This window comes from Delphinapterus leucas, chromosome 19 (assembly GCF_059928025.1).
Source record: "Delphinapterus leucas isolate spDelLeu-1000000601 "Yukka" chromosome 19, BTC_Dleu_Yukka2, whole genome shotgun sequence".
Taxonomy (NCBI): Eukaryota; Metazoa; Chordata; class Mammalia; order Artiodactyla; family Monodontidae; genus Delphinapterus; species Delphinapterus leucas.
The window spans coordinates 18,276,121-18,298,043 of NC_143147.1; the positions used below are offsets into that span (position 1 = coordinate 18,276,121).

At 53.6% G+C, this 21,923-nt stretch overlaps 1 protein-coding gene across 3 annotated transcripts in view; it reads right to left on the reverse strand.

Annotated features, from left to right (window-relative positions):
- SPNS3 (SPNS lysolipid transporter 3, sphingosine-1-phosphate (putative)) overlaps window positions 1-21,375 on the reverse strand; it is a 48,825-nt gene extending 27,450 nt beyond the window's left edge. The window contains exons 1-9 of one of the 3 annotated variants that reach the window (XM_030763291.2): window positions 20,076-20,189; window positions 16,583-16,648; window positions 13,889-13,982; window positions 11,732-11,868; window positions 11,036-11,187; window positions 10,245-10,311; window positions 9,399-9,547; window positions 8,437-8,589; window positions 3,126-3,315 (exon numbers count right to left, since the gene is read on the reverse strand). In XM_030763291.2, the coding sequence (XP_030619151.1) occupies window positions 3,126-3,315; window positions 8,437-8,589; window positions 9,399-9,547; window positions 10,245-10,311; window positions 11,036-11,187; window positions 11,732-11,868; window positions 13,889-13,982; window positions 16,583-16,603 (963 nt within the window). In that variant the 5' untranslated portion in view covers window positions 16,604-16,648; window positions 20,076-20,189. Of the gene's footprint in view, window positions 1-3,125; window positions 3,316-8,436; window positions 8,590-9,398; window positions 9,548-10,244; window positions 10,312-11,035; window positions 11,188-11,731; window positions 11,869-13,888; window positions 13,983-16,582; window positions 16,649-20,075 lie in introns of all 3 variants that reach the window. The other 2 variants (XM_030763290.2, XM_030763289.2) reach the window with 2 other exon arrangements.
- Window positions 21,376-21,923: the final 548 nt, after the last annotated feature.

Below are 21,923 nucleotides of genomic sequence, written 5' to 3' on the forward strand. Positions count from 1 at the left end.
CGCACCACTTCTGGAAGGCTAGAGCTCTGGTCGCTGGGGATCCTGCCCAGCCCAAACATGAGCCACAAAGAGGAGCAGCTTCCCAGCACTGGACGATGGACACATCCCAGCCCTGCCAGCCTTCCTGCCCCGCAGTCCCTCGCATCCCAGGGCCGGCCTAGAGAAGAGATTCTCCAGCTGGCTTTGTCAGCCAAGATGCAATGTCATTTCTAGATGAGCCATCCAGCTCTGGAGATGTGCCAGGCTATGGGGCGGGGGACAGCTGTGTCCCCAAAACACAGCCAAGGAGCTGCTTCCCAGAGCCAAGCAAGACAGTGGCAGAAGTGGAACTGGCAGGTGGTCCGCGGGCCCAGCCAATGCAGTGACAGGCCTTAAATGGGGCCTCCATCTGCCCAGGTCTCAGCCTCCCTGCAAGGTCAGGCCCATTCAGTCCCCACCAGCTGGAGATGACGGTCCCAGTCACTCCCTCAGACAATAAGCATTAAGGTATTTATTAGTGCCTGGTGTACGCCAGCCTCTGTTTCTTTCCCATGGGGGTGACAAGGGTCAGTGCGGCATGAAGGACAGAGATTTGGAGTCTGCGGAGCTGCGTTAGAGGTTTATCTGTCCTACTCTTTGTGTTGCTGTCTCTGGGCCTCAGTTTTCCCATCTGTCAAGTGGGGATGAGAAAAACCCTTTCCGAGGAGGGCACTGTGAGGACTAAATAAGAGCACGTGCAGAAAGGAATGTTAACAGGACTTGTCTATTCCCCAGGAACTTCAGCGGAAACCCAACCAAGGCTGACGACACTGGTGAGAAGCACCCACACCTTAAAAGAGGCACAAGACACACCTCCGGACTCAGAGAGAGAAAGGGAACCATCCCATGTGGCCCCCCAGCTTATACAGAAGAAGGCTGGAGACCCAGGCTGGGGAGGATTTATTTGAAGAGTGAGAAAGCTGAGTGAGGGGCTTCGGGTGGCCCACCCACAGAAAGCGCAGTGCCTGTCAGGAAGGACACTGGGCTTTCTCCCTGGCTGGATGCCAAAAAAATGCACTTTCCTACACCAGGGCCACCTGGGGTGCATCTACAAAGAGCATCCTCAGGACACCCCAACACATGTCACCTGGGAACAGGAGGATGTACAAGGGCAGCAGTAGGGGCAGCTACATCCTGAGCACATCCAGGGGTCAAACAGAAACCATGGAGAGGAGACAGGCTTGAGGGTCACAAGAGGGGAGCCCCATGGGGTGCCTGCCTGGGGCGACAGGGCCCAGGAGGAAGAGCTGGAAGGGCAACCCTGGAAAGGAGCGGAGGGAAGCTGCGACAGTACACAGGTGACGATGTCTCCTGCACCAGGGAATTGGACAATGCAAATGCTGGGGCCCGAGGCCCCCAGAACCCACAAAAGTGCTCCCAAGAGAGGAGTCAGCCAACATCTGGGCATCTACCACAAGGAGGGCACTGACAGTCAGCAAAACAACGCCAGACACCGATAACACCTGGCCCATTTCTGGTCATCTTTGCTGGCCTGCCCAACCCTGGAGCGGTCAGGATCCCGGGGGAGCCATGGTCTTGGGGACAAAGGACAGAGATGGAGCAAGGAGAATCCAACCGAGTAGAGCTCCCCCTCTCCCCAGTGCAATTTTCTGGACCTGGATAGAAGCTTTATTTGGAAGTAGAACAAAAGTTTTGATTTAAATGAGACTGGGCTCCATGAGTGTAACTGGAAAAGCTACGGTGGGGGCTTCCCTGGTGGCGCAGTGGTTAAGAGTCCGCCTTCCAATGCAGGGGACACGGGTTCAATCCCTGTTCCAGGAAGATCCCACATGCCACGGAGCAACTAAGCCTGTGCACCACAACTATTGAGCCTGCGCTCTAGGGCCCGCGAGCCACAACTGCTGAGCCCGCGTGCCACAACTGCTGAGCCCGCGTGCCACAACTACTGAAGCTCAGCAACAAGAGAAGCCACCGCAATGAGAAACCCACCCACTGCAACGAAGAGTAGCCCCTGCTCGCTGCAACTAGAGAAAGCCCGCACGTTGCAACTAGAGAAAGCCCGCGCGCAGCAACCAAGGCCCAATGCAGCCAAAGATAAATAAATAAAATTAAATGTAAAAAATTTAAAAAGAAAGAAAAGCTATGGGGTCTGGTCATGGGGGAGAGACCCACTCAAACTGGTCAGGGAACAATAAAGCTGTTATTGATTTGCTTTCTGAGTCCAGCCTGCTCTGTGAACCCCACCCACACATGCAGGGGCTTCCATGTCCACAGTGGTGGGTCCCCAGGGCCTTAGGACCAGGGAGTGGGAGTGGAGGGGTAGGAAGCTTGAACCAGTCTAGCTGGGGCTAGGCTGGCGCCATCTTCCCAGTATCAGTGGCTGCTTCCCATCAGGTGGGACAACCAGGGCCAGGGCTCTGGAGAGCCAGGGATACAGCAGCACACATATAAGTGTGTATGTATGGATATGGATACACCAGGACGCCTGATGAGACCCAAACATGCACGGAGCCCCAGTGAATTCTGATGTGAGCATAGGGTAGTCTGGGAAGGTTTTGGAGGAGGTGGCCTTTGAGTTGGGTCTTACAGCAGAACGACTTCAGGATGCACAGAAGAGGGGAATGGTGCCCCTGGCGGAGGGAATGGACACAAGCAAAGGCTGGGAGATGTGAGCACCTGTCACTGGTATAACCGGAGTGTGAGGCACATGAAGGGATGTGATGGGATATGGATCTGGAAGATATGGTATCCTTAATACCGTCACCTTTAAAGCAGTGTCCGCACTGGCTATGGCCAATCTGAACCTCACTTTCGTCATCTGTAACCTGGGGAGAATTACCCTATTTCTTCTTGGACTCAAAACATGTCCTGGGAATAAAGGGGTCTCATTATCTCCAATCAAAGTATTAACCAGGAGCTCAGAGGACACACTTCAGAAAGGCTTAGGCTCAAATCCCAGTTCTGCCCCTAGCTGTGTTACTCTTGGTAAGCCTCAGTTTACTCATCTGTTAAATGGGGATAACAAAGCTCCACCCGGAAGGATAAATGTAATGTACGTGAAGACCTGGCACAGTGTAAGCCTATGTGAAACAGGAGTTCCCTACCCACCTCACCCCACTCCCACCTCCAAAGGGGCCCTCACTTACATAGGAGGCCAGGAGGGTAGTCGGGGCCAGGATGAGAGCCAGGTAGAGGCAGGGGGCTGCAGCAAGCAAGCTGGCAGCACAGATGAGGGGCTCAGCCCTTGGGTTGACTTTCTTGTATCTCCTTGAAGCCTCTGCTCCCAGGATGACCCCAACAAGGCCAGTCACAACAGTCAGTACCCCAAAAATCAGGCTGATGGAAAAGAGCAGAGAGGGATTGGTCAGCCGGTGGCGTCAGGATAGGGGTCCGGCCGCCTACCCCCCAGTGCGTGATCAGGTACCTACAGAGAGTGTGGCTGTGGGCCCCTTCCCCTCCCTCCTAACCAATGCTCGTGGGTCCTTGGGACCCTGCTCTGGGATCCACGTACTCCCCTACCCTTCCCATCCTCTTTCCTGCCTCATCCTGGGGATGCCACTGGCCATGTGGGTGATCTTCCTAGCACCCCAGCTCCCAGCCTGCCTCATTGCCAGCAATCTCCTCCACTGTTTCACCACCTAAAACTGCCCCACTCAGAAATCTTAATTCTACAGTCCCACACTGGCCCCAACCTTCTCGCCTTCCAGGCCCCAATACTAATGGAATGCAGGTAAGTGAGCATTTATTTATCGAGCTCCTATGATACACCGGCATTGTACACACCCTCCCTCTCTCTCTTTTTCTTTGTTCCCCAACCAGGGGTCAAACCCATGCCCCCAGCAGTGGAAGCACGGAGTCTTAACCACTGGGCTGCCAGTGAAGTCCCACACACCCTCCCTCCTTGAGTCCATCCTTCGACTCTCTGTTTCTGAACACCTCTCAAGTAGCCCCCTCTTAACTTCACTACCTTTGCCACCTACTCCTAGACCCATTTCAACTCCACTTGGTCCCTCTTGCACCTCCCTCCTGTAGAAAGCTGTCCTTCTAGGACAACCTCCATACAGGTCCCCCAGAGGATGCTTTCTAGAACACAGATCTGACTATGCCCCTGCCCACTCCCTGCCTAAAATTCTCCACCAGCTCTTAAACACCCACCAGATTTGGTTCCAGCTCATTGTGGTATACATGGTCCTTCATGATCTGACTCTGGGTGACCTCAACCACAAACCCCAATTCCATCCTCCTCAGTCTCCAGACTAGTTGCTGTCTCCACTTCATACTTTTATTCTTCCATCTGGAACACCCTTCACTGGTTTCTCTACCTACCGAACTCCTATGCATCCTTCAAGACCCATCACAAAGGTCCCCTCTTTGAGGATGCTTTCCCTTGTCCCTCTGCTGATTTGTTCACCCCCTTCAGTTCCCATAGCATCTTCCATGTCTCTATCATCAAGGTTATTCACTAGGCTGTGAATTCCTGGAGAACAGAAACCAGGTTCGGTTTACTTTCTTGACTCTAGGCTGGGAGCATAGAGCCTGGAACAAGAGATATTAACCAAATGGCTCACTGATCTCTCCCAGAATTCCCAGGTGGACAGCTGAAACAGGTGAGGTTAAGAAAGGTTGAGGCCAGGACTTCCCTGGTGGTCCAGTGGCTATGACTCCGTGCTCCCAATGCAGGGGTCCCAGGTTCGATCCCTGGTCAAGGAACTAGATCCCATACGCCACACTAAGAGTTCGCATGCTGCAACTAAAGATCCTGCACACCACAACAAAGATCCCACACGTGGCAACGAACATTCCGCGTGTCTCAACAAAGACCCAGTGCAGCCAAATAAATAAATAAACAAAATATTTTTAAAAAAAAGAAAGAAAGAAAGGTTGAGTCCAAGATTACCCAGCTACTAAGCAACAGGATGTGAATATACACCTTCATCCTCCTGGTCTAGCCCAAAGGATGGGCCCAAGCCTCCTTTTTTAATATTTATTCATTTTATTTTTGGCTGTGTCGGGTCTTAGTTGCGTCACGTGGGCTCTTTAGTTGTGGCTCAGTAGTTGTGGCATGCGGGCTTAGTTGCCCACGGCATGTGGGATCTTAGTTTCCCAACCAGGGATCGAACCCACGTCCCCTGCATTGGAAGACAGATTCTTAACCACTAGACCACCAGGGAAGTCCCCCAAGCCTCCTTTTAAAGAAGCCCAAAGGGATGCTGAGACTGACTAGCGTGAACTCTTGAAAAAACGAAGGTAACTAGGACCTTTCCAGCCCCTAAATGGCTCCCTGTTGTCCTCAGGGCAGGCTCCCAGCCAGCACTGCAGGACTGGCCCCTGCTGACCTGTGTAACCTCCCCTCTTTTCTCCTTCCCTCACTCTGCACAAATGACTGGAAATTCTCTAAACTCACCCTACACTTTCTGGCTTCCCTGCCTCGGCCCACACTCTTCCCTTGGCCTGGAGCACCACTGCCCCCACCCACCATTCTCCACCTGGCCAGGATCCCCTCCCAGACCCAAACCTTTCCAAAAGTGCCAGGTGCCTGATATTACCTCCATGGCTCCCACCAAGAGGTAAGAACATGACAGACGCAAGACTATGGTTACTGACAAATTGAGTGCCACAAAAAACTACCTCTCCCCTAAATAACTTCTGTGAAATGTCCGTCCCACAGGCTGAGGACTAATGGGTTTATTTCCCTGCCCCATCCCCTTGGTTTATAGGAGATTGTGTAAAGCCCAGAGAGGGCAGAGACCTGTCCGAGGCCACACAGCCCCACATTGGCAGAGCCAGGGTCTCCTGGCCCTCTGCTTCCAAACAAAGCATGTGTGTCCTTAGGCAGCTTAAAGGTGCTCACCGAACCTTCCTAGCCTTGCAAGCTGTACCAGGCTCCGGCTCAGCCCAGTCAAGTGACCCCAAATCCCGGATGAATGCTATCTACCTCTGAGTCCCAGTCTGAGCCAGCCTTGGCAGGGTCTCGAGACCTTTCTAAGACTTAGGATTGCTTATTCAAACAGGCGGTGTAGATGGGGGACCCCCAGTGCCCCTGAGCAGAGGTGTGGCCAGAGGACACACCTACCACGAAATGTCCCCACCCCCACAAAGCCTTCCCAGAATCAGACTCTGAGCCAAGAGGGTCCTTAAAGCCTGCAAGTTCTATGCTGACCCTCTGTAAAATGGCCCTGGCAAGCAGCTATCCAACTCCTACTTACATGCCCCCAGGGATGGGAAGCTCATTACCCTAATGCTGCCCCTTCCGTCTGGGCCCCGCTCTGTATGTTGGAAGTTCTCCCTCTGGCTGAGCTAGAATCCTGTGTCCTGCAGCTTCCTGCTCCCGCCCCACCCTCACCTGCGGGCTTATCCTAACTATGGAGGGTGTATTAACAGCTAGGGTCTGTGCAGAACCCGAACACCAGGACCCTGTGGTAGGTTGAATAATGCCCCGCAACCCAAGACATCTATCTCAGGAACCTGTGACAATATATTCCCTTATATGGCAAAACAGACTTTGTAGATGTGATTACATTAATGTTCTTGAGGTAGGGAGATTATCCTCCAATTTTTTGGTGGGCCCTAAATGCAATTACAAACGTCCTTGTAAGAGGGAAGCAGAGGGAGATCTGAGACATAGAGGACAAGGCAACGTGACCGTGGATGCTGAGCCTGGAGTGATGCGGCCACAACCAAGGACCGCCAGCAGCCACCAGAAGCTGCAAGAGGCAAGGAAGGATTCTCCCCAAGAGCCGCCAGCGAGAGTGTGGCCCTGCTGAACTTGGTTTTGGCCCAGCGAAACCATAATGGACTTCTGGCCTCCAGAACTATGGGAAAAGTTTCTGTTGTTTGAAGCTACCAAGTGTGTGGTCATTCGTTCCATCAGCCCCAGGACCCTAACACAGTTTCTCAGCCAGGTTCTGGGAATAAGCTGAGTTAGAGGAAGAAGCTGAAGCAGACAATGGGGAAATCACTGGCCCAGGAACAGACAGCCAGTCAATGCCTGAAGTGGGATGGAGACCTGGTTTTTCCCCACTTTTTCAAGCTGCAGTGGGACTTTTAGGACTCAGTCTTTGCCTCTGGGGAGATCCAAGAATCTAGCTGTAGAGCCAGGATAAACATCACAATATCCTGGGACTTCCCTGACGGTCCAGTGGTTAGGAGTTCACGCTTCCACTACAGGAGGCATGGGTTCAATCCCTGGTCAGAGAACTAAGATCCTGCATGCTGCTTGGTGTGGCAAAAAAAAAATCACAGTATCCTTTGATGCATTCATTCATTCATTCACTTACTGGATGCTGCTCGAGCACCCACTGTACGCCAGCTGGTGGGGAGATGTTCAAGCCAATTAACAGCACCAAGCAGTCTCCAGAGGCAACAGTACCTGGAGCTCAAGAGCAGAAGCTTTGGAGTCAGATGGGTTTGAATCCTGGCTCTGCTCCTCGAGTTGTGTGACTTTGGACAATTTGTTTAACCTCTCTGATCTTCCGCCTCCTCGTTTGTAATACACGAATACTAGGGTTTATTATTATAAAACCTCAGAGGGTTTTTCATGTAAAGGGCTTAGAATAGGGCCTGAACTTAAAGTTAAAGCTTATAAGAAGTAATGATGAGAAAAGGGAAGGTAGCTCTGGGCAAAGGGCACAGCTTGGGCAAAGGCAGAGACAAATGACGGAGCAGGGGACATTCTGGAAATGACACGAAGCTCTCCCTGGGCATCAGGGAGGGAGGCAGAGGCAAGAGAGGAGGCTGGGGAGAAGGGATGTCAATGCTGCCGGCAGAGAACTAGTGTCACTGAGGCCTCAGGGGAGAACACGGAGCCCTGAGGAACTCTGAGAAACCCATCGGGGCAGGATCAGGGAGGAGAAGGGGTCCTCAAGGAGACTGGAAAGCATCAGTAGGGAGAAGGAGGAAGCAAATAAGAGAGGATTAGACATGCCCGCTCCATCAGGAGGTCACGGAGCCCCTGGAGAACAGGGTCAGCTGGGGGGACAGGAGAACAGCAGGGTGAGAAGAGCAGCTTTCCCAGGACTGTCAGCGCCTCAAATGAGGCAGAGAACATACAAATGCATGTGTGAAATCCCTAAGCCAGAGAAGTAATGAAGCATCCCAGTGCCTCAGTTTGCCATCTGTAGAATGGGACGACCTCACACTACGGGTCCCTCTGAAGGACAGGCCCCACAGAAGCCTCACCCACCTGCAAGTGCTTTCTGGACCCCCATAGCAGCCCAAGAGCAGAAAGACAGGGACTGGGGCCCAGAGAGAACAAGGGAGCTGCCTGTGGCCGCTCAGAGCAGCAGGGGCTCTGCCCAAGCTAAAACCAGGTCTGCCACCTGCCAGCGGGCCCCCAAGTCCCGGTGTCTGCCCAGAGGTCCATGAGCCCACAGAGGCTGAATCTGGGGGCTCAGAACCTCCTGAGAACTTCTGCATCAAGAGCCCCCCTGAGCCGGGCACCCAGACGTCCCTCCTCACCTGTCCTGGCTGTTGCACGGCTCCCGAAAGCAGGGAAGCTGCAGCCCGTGTACCACACGGGCCTCGAACAGAAACTTGGGGGCCCAGAAGCCCAGAGCTCCAGTCACAAAGGCCATGGCTGTCACTCCAAGGGTCGACCCCACAAAACTCCAGCTGTAAGAGAAGATGATCCGGCTCGACCCGGGAAAGGGCTGGGGCTGCGGGGGCCTCCTACCGCCCCACTCCCCCCTCTCCTGGGCACTCAGGTGGCTCCAGATCCTACACTCCCTAAGCAGCCTGCCCCTCCCACCTCCGCACCTTCCCTCCTGCTGTTCCTTCCTCCCTCCTCTCTGCCTGACCAAGTCTCCCCAGCCTGACGGACCCAAATTCAACATCACATTCTCCAGCAAGCTGTCTGTGCTGCCCCACCCTCCTTTGAGCGCCCTCCACTCGTCCCGTGGGTCTGTAACAAAGGGTGTGGGGTCCTGCCCGTGCCCCATATTTTGGTAAATCATGAGACCCGCCCATGTGGGTGACTCCTGTCTGCCTCCCCGACCATGCCTGGAACAGAGGAGGGATGCTTTCCCGTGAGGCTCAGAGAGGTGAGTGATTCACTCGGGCATCTTCCCAGTGACCCTGAGAAGCCGGCAAAGCTGGAGAACTATGTCCACTGAATAAATGAGGGAAGTGAGGCTCCAAGTCTCAGGTCACTCTGGGATAAGGCAGGGCAGAGCCAAGGCTGGAGCTCACAGTGTCTTCCTCCCTCTCTCCCAGCCCGTATTCCGTCACATGGCTAGGTGGAGGGGGCCTCCGAGTGGGGGAGGGGCATCTCAGTTGGTGAGTGGGAGCTCAGAGAAGGAAGAGGGTTGTGAACACTGGGGCAGTCGGGGAGGGTTCTCTGGAGGTGTAGGGAAGGAAGTCAGTGATGCCGGGGCAGACAGAGGGGTTTTCAGTGACATGCAGGGAGGGGCAGGGACACTCACTTTCTCCCCAGGTATCTGACGTCCTCACACCAGGTGCTCCTTGGGCCCCCAACAGTCACCACCCCCTGCTTCTCAGCAGCTCCCCGGGGTGGGTCTGGAACCAGGACGATAAGCAGGATCAAGGCCACGGCTTCCAGGCAGGGCATGATCTGGGGACAGGAGGGCCCAGGAAGCTCAGGACCACACACTCCTGTGACCCAGGAGATCCTGGCAGTGACTGAACTCTGTGGTCCAGGCTGGGGAGGGACTCACTTCCTGGGAGCTGGTTATACCCAGAGCTTGACAAACCACTGTTTCTCACCCCCTCACCCCTGAGAGGACAGCCTCTCTGGGGAGCAGGTCCCCTTGGGGTTTGACTTAACACCTGTCTGTCCTATTCAGACACTACTCTATTGGGACCTGTGAACCTGACATGGTTGAGACCTGGAGGCTTGACTACACTGACCCTGACTGTTGAGTACTTGCTGCCCCAATAACTGTCCCTTTTCCAGGCCCACACCTCCATCTGCCACACCAGCCCTGCCCTAGTGTCGTCCTATCCCTTGTCTCATTAATCCTCAAGATTCCATAAGGTAGACTTTACTCCCCCACTCTACAGATAGGCAAAGTGAGGCCCCCAATAGGGAGGTGACTTGCAAGCTAGCAAACTGAGCAGCTGGGATTTGAACCAGGGGCACGACTTCCAGAGGCCGTGGTCCACAGGACGCCCCAAATGTCTGAGCTGCTGATGTCTGAACACCCCCCATGGCGCCAGATACCGTGCCAAGGGGCAAAGGCCACTGGAGGCTGGAAAGTCCCTGCCGGCCCAGGGGGAAAGCGGAGGGAAGAAAAGGAAGCTGGACTCACTCGGAGGGCCCAACGCCAGTTCCCGGTCAGCTCCGTCACAGCCGACCCCAGCACGTAGCCCAGACCACTGCGACAGGGGGCAGGGGAAATGGGCAGTGAGGGAAGGGAGGCAGCCCTGAGGCCCCAAGGCCAGCCTGAGCCGGGGTGCCCCGACCCCAGGGAGCCAGCTCTCTGCAGCTCATTGCCTTTTTCACTGGGAAAAGTGAGCCACGTGAGGCCCAGATGTCCACTGCCCTTGGTCAAGTCACAGGTGACCTCTGGCTCCAGGCCCATCCCAAACATCCACTGTCTCTCTATCTGGGGACCACCCACCCCACCTCCCACCCCACCTCCCCAAGTCTCAGCCCTGCCCAAATCAGGAGATTTCAGGAAACCTGAGTCAGAGCTCAGGGGCCTGACTGCAAAACCCACTCTGTCCTACCCCACTATGGAGTGCATGGCCCAACCCTAAGACATTTGTCTGCCTCCCCTCCCAGGGCTGGCCCCTCCCTGTGCAGCCCACACTGCTGCGTCGCTATTTCTCACCCCTTCCTGGAGTGTACTAGCATGTAGGGAGCGTCCTCATTACGTATCTCTAACTCCCACCATAGCCTGTCAGTTCGTGTTATTGGCCCCATTTACAGATGAGGAAACTGAGGTTCAGAGAGGTAAAGTGACACAGTGAGGAAGGGGTAGAGTTGGGATTCCAAGCCTTTCTGCTCTGATGTCTCCTCCACCCAGCCCGGCTCCTGTTCTGACTCCTTTGGGCCTCAGTTTAGCACCCAGGGAAGTGGATCCAGGGTAATACCAACCTTCCAACAGGGATACAGATGTAGAAGATGGCCAGCACTCGGGTTCGCTGGTCCCTCACGAAGAGGTCTCCCAGGACAGTGGGCGCAGTGGTGGAGTAGCTGGCAGTGCCAGTGCCCACCACCCCCCGGGACAGGAAGAAGAGCCAGGAGTACTGGGCAAACAGGCACAAGACTGCAGTGAGTTCCAGAAATCACCCTCAGGGCAAGGGGACCTGAGGATTTGTCAGAGGGACCCGAGGGCACCTGGTGACACGTGCCCCAGGGGAGGAGAGGGAGATCAGGGCTCCAGACACCTCATTATCCTCCCAGTCCAGGCTCCCCAAACCACACGGGTGCTCCCTGCTGGTGTCCACAGCCACCCCCAACCCCCTGCCCTGAGTAGCCCTCTTCCTGGGCATCATCTGTGCTAACCAGGCCAGGTCCCACAGACAGTAGCAGTTACCCTCACCCCCAGCCCCAGCACAGTCGGGCGGAAGTGAAGCCATGGGCAGCAGCGGGAGATGCCAGAGAGGAAGGCCCCTGTTAAGAAAGTCCAACAGCCTGTTCAGAAGGCCCCTCTCTCAGCCCTTAGAAGACAATCCCCGAGCCAGCCTGGAGCCTGCAATGGAGCAGAAGCAGCTCTGCTGGGGCTGGATCAGGGAGGAAGAAGGTGGGGGAGGGTCCTCCGGGGGCCTGGGAAGGGGTGAGGGTACCTACCCGGGGGGAGATGAAGGAGCTGGAGAGGCCTGCTCCTGACCAGAGCAGGATACCTAAGCTCAGCGTCACCTTGCGGCTGTGTCGGTCGCCCAGGTAGCCAAACACGGGTGCAGACAGCAGCAGGCAGCCGACGAAGACTGAAGGAGACACGCAGGGGGCAGCATGCATCCCCGGCTCAACAAAGCCGGAGGGGGGGTGGGGGCGGGAGGCAGATGGGTCCAGCAGGCCCAGAAAAGGGACCGGCTCAGACACCACAAGCTTGGCAGTGGGTGGAGGCTGGGAGGAGGAAAAGATAAGGTGAATCCCCCAATCCAATCCCCACCACTGCCCAGAGTCAGGGGGACTGGGAGGGAAGGGTGGGGGCAGGGCCCCGACTCAAATCTCAGTTCTGCTGCTTGCTCACTGTGCAGCCTTGGGTTACTAACTCCACCTCTCTGAGCACCAGCCCAGCAGTGGAGAAGTCAACATCCCCCTCCCAGGCCGTGTAAACGTGAGACAGAAGTGAACACAGAGCCCGGCGTGGAGCTGCCAGGGCCCTGTCTCTCGGAGAACTCACAGGGACTTTGCTCTCAAGCCCCTGCAGGAGGCAGGGCGTGGAAGGCAAGAGGGGGCGGGGTGCGGGCCAGGTGCCTGCTCCAAGCTGACGAGCACGGTTTAGAATGGGCACAGTGATTATAAACCAGCGGCCCCTGGAGGCTGGAAAAGATTTGGTCTTCCTAAGTAGGTAAAACATTCCCCTGACGCTGCAGTTGTATTTATACAGTTTTTTAAAGTACTAAACGCTTATGAATTGGTGACTGGATTAGTGAATGCGTTTGCTATTCTGCGAAGACAAAGAAACTGCCACGTTTTTGCATGACTATACCACGTGGATAACTACCTTCACTGCTTCTGTTCCTCAAATAAAATCTCCTCCACCCTCCTCCGCTGCCTCCGAGAGCCGCCAGGTGACCTGGGCAAGGTCCGACCCTCCTCCACCCCGTCCCACCACCCAAGGGCCTTAGGCTTTGGGGGGCCCCGCCCAGCGTCTGCGGCTTCATGCAGGAGCACAGATGATTGACATTTCCTGAGCCCAATGAATGTCCAGATTCGTCCCAGCTCAGGTTCCAGCCCCTCCCACTTTGCCCTGACCCGCTCTATTAGTGGGTTGAGCCGTAGGCAATTGCGGAAATTAAGCCAGTTTTAACCTACAAAAACGGCAGTTTAATATGGTTTGACCTAATCCTCCGCTGAGAAAGGTCTCTGGTGTGAACAGCATTTAAATATATAATAACTACTGCCAAAATAGGCCTCCAAAAAGGCTGTATCAATTTACACTTGAATAGAAGTATGTATATTGCTTGCTGACACTTGCTAGGATCAATCGATTTATTTTTGTTCATTTAATGGTTGAAACACAAATGGCGTCTCGCTGACGTTTTAACCTGCATTGTTCTTTTTCCAAGTGAGGCTGAGTAGCAGCTCTGTGTTCACATCCTCTATTTTTCTATCGGGCTCTTTGTGGATAATTTTATCCCAGTCCTTTATATTTGTTTTAAGGATTTAAAATGCAAATTCTGCTACTGAATACCTGGGCTCACATCCTGACCCTACCACTTCCTAGTTGTGTGACTGGACAAAATCCTCAACTCTCCTGTTTTCCTTTTATCAACTACAGAGTACCATAGTAATAGTACTTCCCCCATAAGGTTATGGGGACGATTAAATAAAATAAAGCATATAAAAGGCAGTGACGGGCTTTATGTAAATGCCCAACAAATGTCATCTATTATTATTGCTAATTGCACTTATAGTTTCAATCACCATCATACAGAAGAATTTAGCTTTGATGTAGTCAAATTTATCAATCTTCCTCTGGGGGGAGTCATTTTGTGTCTTGTTAATGCACATCTTCTTTACCTAAAGCTTATAAAATATTTCCCCAAATCTCATACTTTTATGAGATTTGGGGTAGGGATCCTTTACAGGATATAAACACCTTAAACCTGCAGATCTCCTGGGATGGAGAAGCCTGCCCCTAAGTGGAAGGCAGGCACGCCTTCACTCTCCAGATTAAAATCATTTCTGTGACAAGGTGGGAGTAATTAAGGAGCACAGGGTTCAGAGAAGGACTCTATAAGCAGCTACCTGGATTTGAATCCCAGCTCTGTCACTTACCAGCTGTGTGACCTTCAGCAAGCCCCATAGCCTCTCTGTGCCTCGGGTTCATCATCCGTAAAATGGGCATAATAATAATCCCTGCCTCGTGGGACTGTTGTGAGATTAAATGAGTTAATGTTATTAAGCCCTTAGACTAGCACCTGGCACACGGTAAGGTCCACATCAGTGTTCGTTTTAAATATTGTAAATCAGTTAACTAACTCCAGCAGCTTCTCTGTCCCATAGCGGTGGGGCGAGGGGTGTCTGACCACTGCTTCCCCCCACCTTCCACCCCACTCTTAGAGCTACACCGTGCCCTCTGAGTCATCGGTTTCCTCCAGTCTACCACCCTTCAGACAGACAGCAGGGTGGGTCTTAGGGCCATTGCACGGTGACCCAGAAAGGTGAAAAGACTCACCTGAGGTCACTGGGGACAAGCCTGGTCGTCAGGCCTCCAAGCCCACTGCCCTTTCCACACACCTCTTTGGGCTGCTTCTGCAGAGAAACCCCTTCCCTTCATCCAATCTCAAACACACACACTCACACGCACACGCACATTCCCCACTACACACTCACAAGCACGTCCCCGTGTTCACAGGCTTCCCCCCGCTCTCTCTCATACACACAAACTTCTCCCTCCCCACAACTCACTTATCAGGGGCTTTGTAGTAATAATCCTGTTCACCATGGTAAGAACCAAATATTGACTCAGATTCCATTATCTGTTTAATCTAGAAGGTTGTGGGTATTGAACCGAGACACAGAGTCCCTTTGGCTACAATATGACTGGAAGATAAGCACCAGCTGCCGGCCTCAGCCCCAAGACAGGAGCAATTGGAAAATACGGTGGTCTAACCAGTGATCTACCTCTTTTGCTCGGTGCCTCGGTTTACAGAACTGTGTACCCTTTTCCATGTTTTCAGCTGAGGCATTTTTATCGTAAGTTTAAATAGTTGAGAAGGATGTGATTTCCAGCATGATTGTATGTTTTAAACTATATTTTCATCCAAATCCTTAGGCTGCAGATTAAGCTCATTCAGTTTACGGGAAATGTCTACCATAAAGGCTTATGGGCAAAGCCAATCCTCATTTGCCAAATCAGTAGGACAGATCAGACTGGTTGTCTGTAAGAAAGATATTAAGGGCTTCCCTGGTGGCGCAGTGGTTGAGAGTCCGCCTGCCGATGCAGGGGACACAGGTTCGCGACCCGGTCCGGGAAGCTCCCACATGCCGCGGAGCGGCTGGGCCCGTGAGCCGTGGCCGCTGAGCCTGCGCGTCCGGAGCCTGTGCTCCGCAACGGGAGAGGCCACAACAGTGAGAGGCCCACGTACCGCAAGAAAAAAAAAAAAAAAAAAGAAAAGATATTAAAATGTTGGCTTCATTTTTTAGTTGAAATAAATGTGTTGATACCCATCCCTAAGACAACCATCTCACTTCTGAATTTTCAATCGTAGATAAATAGTAGACTGTCACACACGAGCGGGACAGCTAGATAAGGCTTGGCGACTTGCCATCCCCAGGTTTGTAGCCTGGAGGAAGCATCCCCAACTGGTTTCTACCGATGCTCTCTCTGACCCGTTCCAGGGCCTCATCAACAGAAGCCAAACAGCCATGAGGGGTCCCTTTGTCTAGTACCCTGGAGGTTTTTATACCTAGTAAAACTCAGAATGGGGATAGGTGTATTTTCCTGCCAAAAATGGTGGACAGGAACTTCCTTGGTGGTCCAGCAGTTAAGACTCCACACTCCCAACGCAGGGAGCCCGGGTTCAATCCCTGGTCAGGGAACTAGATCCCACATGCCACAACTAAGACCTGGCACAGCCAAATAAATAAATAAATATATTTTTTAAATAGTGGACAGGTGAGTATTAAAGGGGAGGTGGGAAAAAAAGAGCCAGATGCTTGTTCTCAGGCAGATCTATTTTAGGAAAGAAATATACGGGCTTGATCTGTACATGAATTCTCTCAAAACTGCAAAGAACACACACGTGTATCCTGTGTTGTGACAGTGTGTGCATACATGTGCGTGTGCATGGTGTGTCGCCATCCAGACATTGGGGAAAAGTTAATGTCTTGTGACCCCAACCACCGCAACCTTGGAATGGGAGGTGTGGCTGCTCCCCACTGCTGGAATGTAGGCCCCAGTGGGCCCAGACCCCACCTGAGCCCATGGGCGGGGTACGTGTCTCTGTCTACCTTTTTACATTTTTTTTGGCTGCTCCTCGAGGCATGTGGGATCTTAGTTCCCCAACCAGGGATCGAACCCATGCCCCCTGCAATGGAAGCCCAGAGTCTTAACCACTGGACTGCCAGGGAAGTCCACTGTCTGTCTGTCTGTGTCCTAGTGATCAGGTCCATGAGAGGAAAGCACACGTCAGAAATTCTCAACCCCGGCTACAAAGCTGAGCTTAACAGATGTGAAGGATGAGTGAGCAACTCCACTCGGGAGCCTTTTCCAGCTCTGGCTCCCGCTGCTTCTTCCACAGCTCCTACCCTCAAACCCTAAGAGGCTGTTCAGGCACCAGATCTCAGCCTGTGCTGCCTCCTTCCCCCTCCCACCCAAATACCACCCATCCTCTGTGCCAAGGGACTCAGTGAGGCTCAGCCTGGCACCCACTTCCCAGCAGCTGGAAATGGACACAGAACAGGACCTGCTGAAAGACCCCCACCCAGCATGAGCCCAGGGCCCCAGGCTGGGGATTCCCTCCTTACCTGTCTGAAGCAAACCAGCATTGCTGTCACTGATCTGAAAAAACTTCTGTACGTCCAGCAGGACTCCTGTGGGCAGACGGACAGTGCTCAGGAAATGGGAAGTTGCCTGCCAGGCCTCTAAGGGCAGCTGCCCCTGCATTTGGGACAGGCCTGCAGCCGACCAGCACAGCACCGGCGTGGCACCCGGGCCCACTGTTCTCTTCCCCTCTCTCCCACACATGCACACAAACACATACACACACACACACACACACACACATACAGGAGCCAGCACATCCCAAAGGCACAGATATACACACACATTCATGCACAAGCATGACACTTAGTCATGCAGTCACACAGACATGCAGATCCACACAGCTACATACAAACAGGCACACCCAGAGGCGTATACTCCCAGAGGCACCGAGACATACACATACAGGAGCCTGCACTCACAGGCGTGTAAGCCCAGTCTCGTACACCCGGACATACGTACACTGAGATGTACACGTAAAGACACACGCACAGGCATGCATGCATTTGCACACGTGCAGGGCTGCCATTCACGTCATAGTCATAGTGACGGCAGCCATTCACTTAGACTACAGTGTAAATGAAAGTCCCTGGGATTGTGCAGCCCTGCTTGTATACAAACTCCAGACATTCATAGACATACATATACATGCATGAGCATGTACATGCAAAGGCATATGTGCCCTGGCCTGCACACATGCACACACAAGCATGTTCTTCCAGAGGCATGAACACACAAACATGGAATGCCCGTGAGAGCTTCAGAGGGTCCCACTTAGGTCCCACTTAGGTCTGACCTTGGCCCCTGAGGGTGGCAGGCTCTTGCTCTGAAGCCCCTCCAAGAGATTGCTAGGCCAAAATCCCCTCAGCCCCTTGGTGGTACTTCAGAGTTAGTCATGGTCCCAGGCACCTGCTCATCTGAGCTGTGAAGCTCTGGCCCTGTCATCACTTTGATTGAATTATGAGATGGCTGAGTGCCCTCAGTATCACTGTCCCCATTATACAGATGGAGAAACAGAGGCTCCAGCCACCTATGGCTGTACAGCTGAAATTAGGGGAGCTGAGTCTACCCTCCCACCCAGAGTCACAAATGGAGCCCTGCAGAAACACCCCCACGATGGAGAAGAAAGCCTCACATCCATACCTGTAAGACCAGCCAGTGGGTGAAAAAGATGGAAGAAACAGAGAAGAAAAGTGAGAGGGTTTTGTTCTGATATTCACTTTGTACCCAATTGCCGCACGTCCAGATACCAACTTGTATGTCTCTCCTTCCCTTTTAATACTTTTACTTACACGAATTAGACATATTCATTGGCAAGAGACAACACAGGTAAACAAAGTAAATGGCTAAGTAAAAATTCTCTATATTCGCACTCATTTGGGGGACTGGGACTCAGCCCCTTGTTTTGACTGCTCCTGGGCTCCCCCTAGTCCTGCGCTGCTCTGCAGGCAGGCAGGGCCCCAGTGCGGAGCCAGCCTTGTCTTTTGTTTTTTGGTTTTTCTTTGTTTTTCTTGGCTGCGTTGGGTCTTCATTGCTGTGCGCGGCTTTCTCTTGTTGCGATGAGCTGGGGCTACTCTTCGTTGCGGTGTGTGGGCTTCTCATTGCGGTGGCTTCTCTTGTTGTGGAGCACGGGCTCTAGGCATGTGGGCTTCAGTAGTTCTGGCACTCGGGCTCAGTAGTTGTGGCTCTTGGGCTCTAGAGCGCAGGCTCAGTAGTTGTGGTGCACGGGCTTAGTTGCTCCGCGGCATGTGGGATCTTCCCGGACCAGGGCTGAAACCTTGTCCCCTGCATTGTCAGGTGGATTCTTGACCACTGTGCCACCAGGGAAGTCCCAGCCTTGTTTTTATCTTTCATCTGTCCCTCTGGCCTCCCAAAGACCTGCTTCACACCAGAGAATTCTTGTGGCTGACAATCACCTGCTCCAACCGTCCCCAGGCACTCTGTGGGGTTTCACTTCCCCTGGCCTCCCTCAGCCCAATAACCACAGCCTTGCTACTCACACAGCCAGAGGAATTCCCATCGGGGAAAGTGCCTCAGGCCGGGAGGACTCAGGGACTGACAGCCCAGCCAGCGGCCTCCCAGGAAAGCAGGGATCCCAGCCTGCGGGACTGAAAGAGCTCCACACGCCTGGTTGCCCCCTCCTCTTCCCTTCATGCCCTCCACCCCCAGTCCAACTCATGCCTCCCCAGCTCCAGTCTAATCCTAGTGGTAGCCTCTGACTGACCTCCGCATCTCCTCTTGCCTCCATCAGGGCCTCAACTCTGACTACAGTCTTCCCACTTGCTCCCCACGGCCTCAGCAGAAAGTGCAAGCTCCCAGCCTGGCCCCCAAGAAACCTATGATCCAGCCCCAAACACCCTTTTAGAATAAGTTACCGCTTCCCCCAGCTCCTCTCCTGATCAGAGCATGCACTTGGGCCCCATGTGCTCTGGCTCACGCCGACCCCTCTCTCTGAACGCCCTTGCCTGACCCCATTCCCTGCTTTACCGATTTTTTCAGCCTTCAAGACCCAAACCATATGCCCCTCCTCTGTGATTTCTGTCGGAACCCTCAGTTTTTCATCCTGGGGCTGCCCAAATGATGCTCTCCCGAGTCTGTCCTGGATTAGAGCCACTTCTACGCGTGTCCTGTATGCCTCTGAGCTCCTCAAAGACAGACGCACCCACTGGGTCTGGTGCTATCTGCAACCCCAGGCCCATTCATTCCACAGCTGTGAGCTGGTAACTGCTGAATCCATACCCTGGCCTCGGAGGAGGGCCCCGCCTGCTGCAAGCACCTCCTCGGAGCTCCCCAGGCTCCTCTGTCCCTCTGCCCCATGAGGCTCATTCCTGAGTTCAGGAGCTACAAGGTTGACTTCCCCTCCCCTGGGTCCCCAAGGCCCACCAGAGTGTCCCCAAGGCCCATAGTGCTCAGTCGATCTTGAAGGAATCCGCGATCAAGAGAGAAAAGGCTGAATCTTGAATGAATGAATGGACAAATGAATAAGTGCATGAGTGAGTGACATGATGACACAGCAGGTTGAGCCCTGGGGCCTACCTGCTGTGGAAGGAAGGAAGGCAGAATGTGCAAAGTTTGCATGCAGCCTGATGCCCCCAGAAACAACCAGCCAGCTAGTTCTTGCTTGGGAGCAGGGCCAGGCCACCCTGTCCTCCACGACCTCACCCCGACATTCCACCCAGAACCACCAGGCATTTGCTGGAGTCCCAGTCCTCCCTGCTGTCCTCACCCACCCACCACCATTGTGCACCCACACCTGGGTGCATATACAGTTTGGGGCTGGATTGGGAACTCATTTGGCCCTCCCCCATTTCAGGCCGGGCTGAAACCAGGCGGGGGGTAAGAATAGCAGGGATGTGCTGCACAAGAAGAAAGTCTGCTGGACAGAAGGCCACTGTGGATACACAGCGCTGGCTGGTGGCAGGGCAGCCAGCGGGTAGATGGGCAAGTGCCGCCCAGGATGCCCGTCCCCTTCCTCACCTGCAATGATGAACCAGTTCATATAGTTCAGGAGGTTGATGTAGCAGAGCACGGCAGCAGCCACGTAAGCTCTCCAGCGGGGCAGGCTCCAGGGGGTGGGCGTGGATGGAGAGGGGCACGGACCTGAGCCCATGGCCCCTGAGTGCCCGCCTGGCCCCGGGGACCAGCCCTGAAGCCCCTCGGGCCCAGGTTCCCCGCACTCCGCGGACATGCCCCCAGCCTCGCCAGCCTGCAGCTCCCGTCCCGGGATGGGTGCCGGGGTAAAGACGCATCAGCTCTGCACCAAGTCACTTCCTGTGGGCTCCCAGCCTCCCAACCTCAAAGCAGCTGCCCTAACCGCTCGGTATCTTACTGCAGGTCTCTACTGAGCCCAGTGCAGCCTCGAAGGTGAGATTTCACCATCCGCAGCCCCTGAGGCCTGCTGGGGGGAAGAGAGCTCCTGGCCTCACCACCCAGGGTGGCTGGTCCTTTTGACCTAGCCTGGGGCTATGGTAGCAGCTGTGAGAAAGAGAAGATTTGCAGGACAGGAAGTGAGACGAGTCTCCCAGAGTCCCACTCGCTGTGGGAAGGTCTGGCTGCCACACATGAGATGGGCTGTGAACAAGGGACTCGAACCCGGGTCAGATCAGGAAGGCTGGGTGTTGGCCAGGAGAGCGACACTGGACTGGACCGGAAGCGGAGGCTAACCTGCTCCTACGTAATGTCCTAACTGGAGAAACAAAGACAGTGAGGGGGGCTTCCCTGGTGGCGCAGTGGTTGAGAGTCTGCCTGCCGATGCAGGGGACTCGGGTTCGTGTCCCGGTCTGGGAAGATCCCACATGCCGCAGAGCGGCTGGGCCTGTGAGCCATGGCCGCTGAGCCTGCGCGTCCGGAGCCTGTGCTCTGCAACGGAAGAGGCCACAACAGTGAGAGGCCTGCGTACCGCAAAAAAAAAAAAAAAAACAGACAGTGAGGGGCGGCCGACAGGAAGGCAGCCTGTGGGCAAAACTCAACATTGGATGTGAAGTTTAGGGGGAGATTTTTGATGAGGGGAAAGATATTGGCATGCTCTTAAAGTGTCTCTTTACAGATTGTTTATTAGTAGCAGGTGGGGGAAAGGGTAACGATACAGGAGGAGAATCAGGCTACATCTTGACCAAAGGATTAAAATAGCATCACCAACGAGGGGCAGGATTCCCACCAGGAATGCATGACCCCAATCTAATCACGTGGAAACATCAGACAAACCCAAATGAGGGACACTATTTTTTTAATAGACTTTATTTTTTAGAGCAGTTTTAGGTTCACAGCAAAACTGAGCAAAAGGTTAGGATTTCCCATTTACCCCTCTTTACTCTTTACTCCCACTTGCCCCACACACGCATAGCCTCCCCTATTATCAGCACCCCACCCTCCCGAGTGGGACATTTGCTTCAGTTGATGACCTTGACCCATCGTTATCACTCAGAGTCCATAGTTTACATTAGGGTTCATTCTTGGTGTGGTACCTTCTATGGGTTTGGACAAACGTACCGCATGTACTCACCATTATAGTGTCACAGAATAGTTTTATTGCCCTAAAATCCTCTGTGCTCTGCCTATTCATCCCTCCCTCCCCTCATCCTCTGACAACCACTGATATTTTTACTGTCTCCATAGTTTTGCCTTTTCCAGAATGTCATATAGTTGGAATCTTACACGATGTAGCCCTTTCAGATTGGCTTCTTTCTCTTAGTCATTTGCATTGAAGTTTCCTCCATGTTGTTTCACGGCTTGAGAGCTCATTTCTTCTTCTTCTTTTTTTAAAAATTTATTTATTTAATTTATTTATTTTTGGCTGCACTGGGTCTTCATTGCTGCACGCGGCTT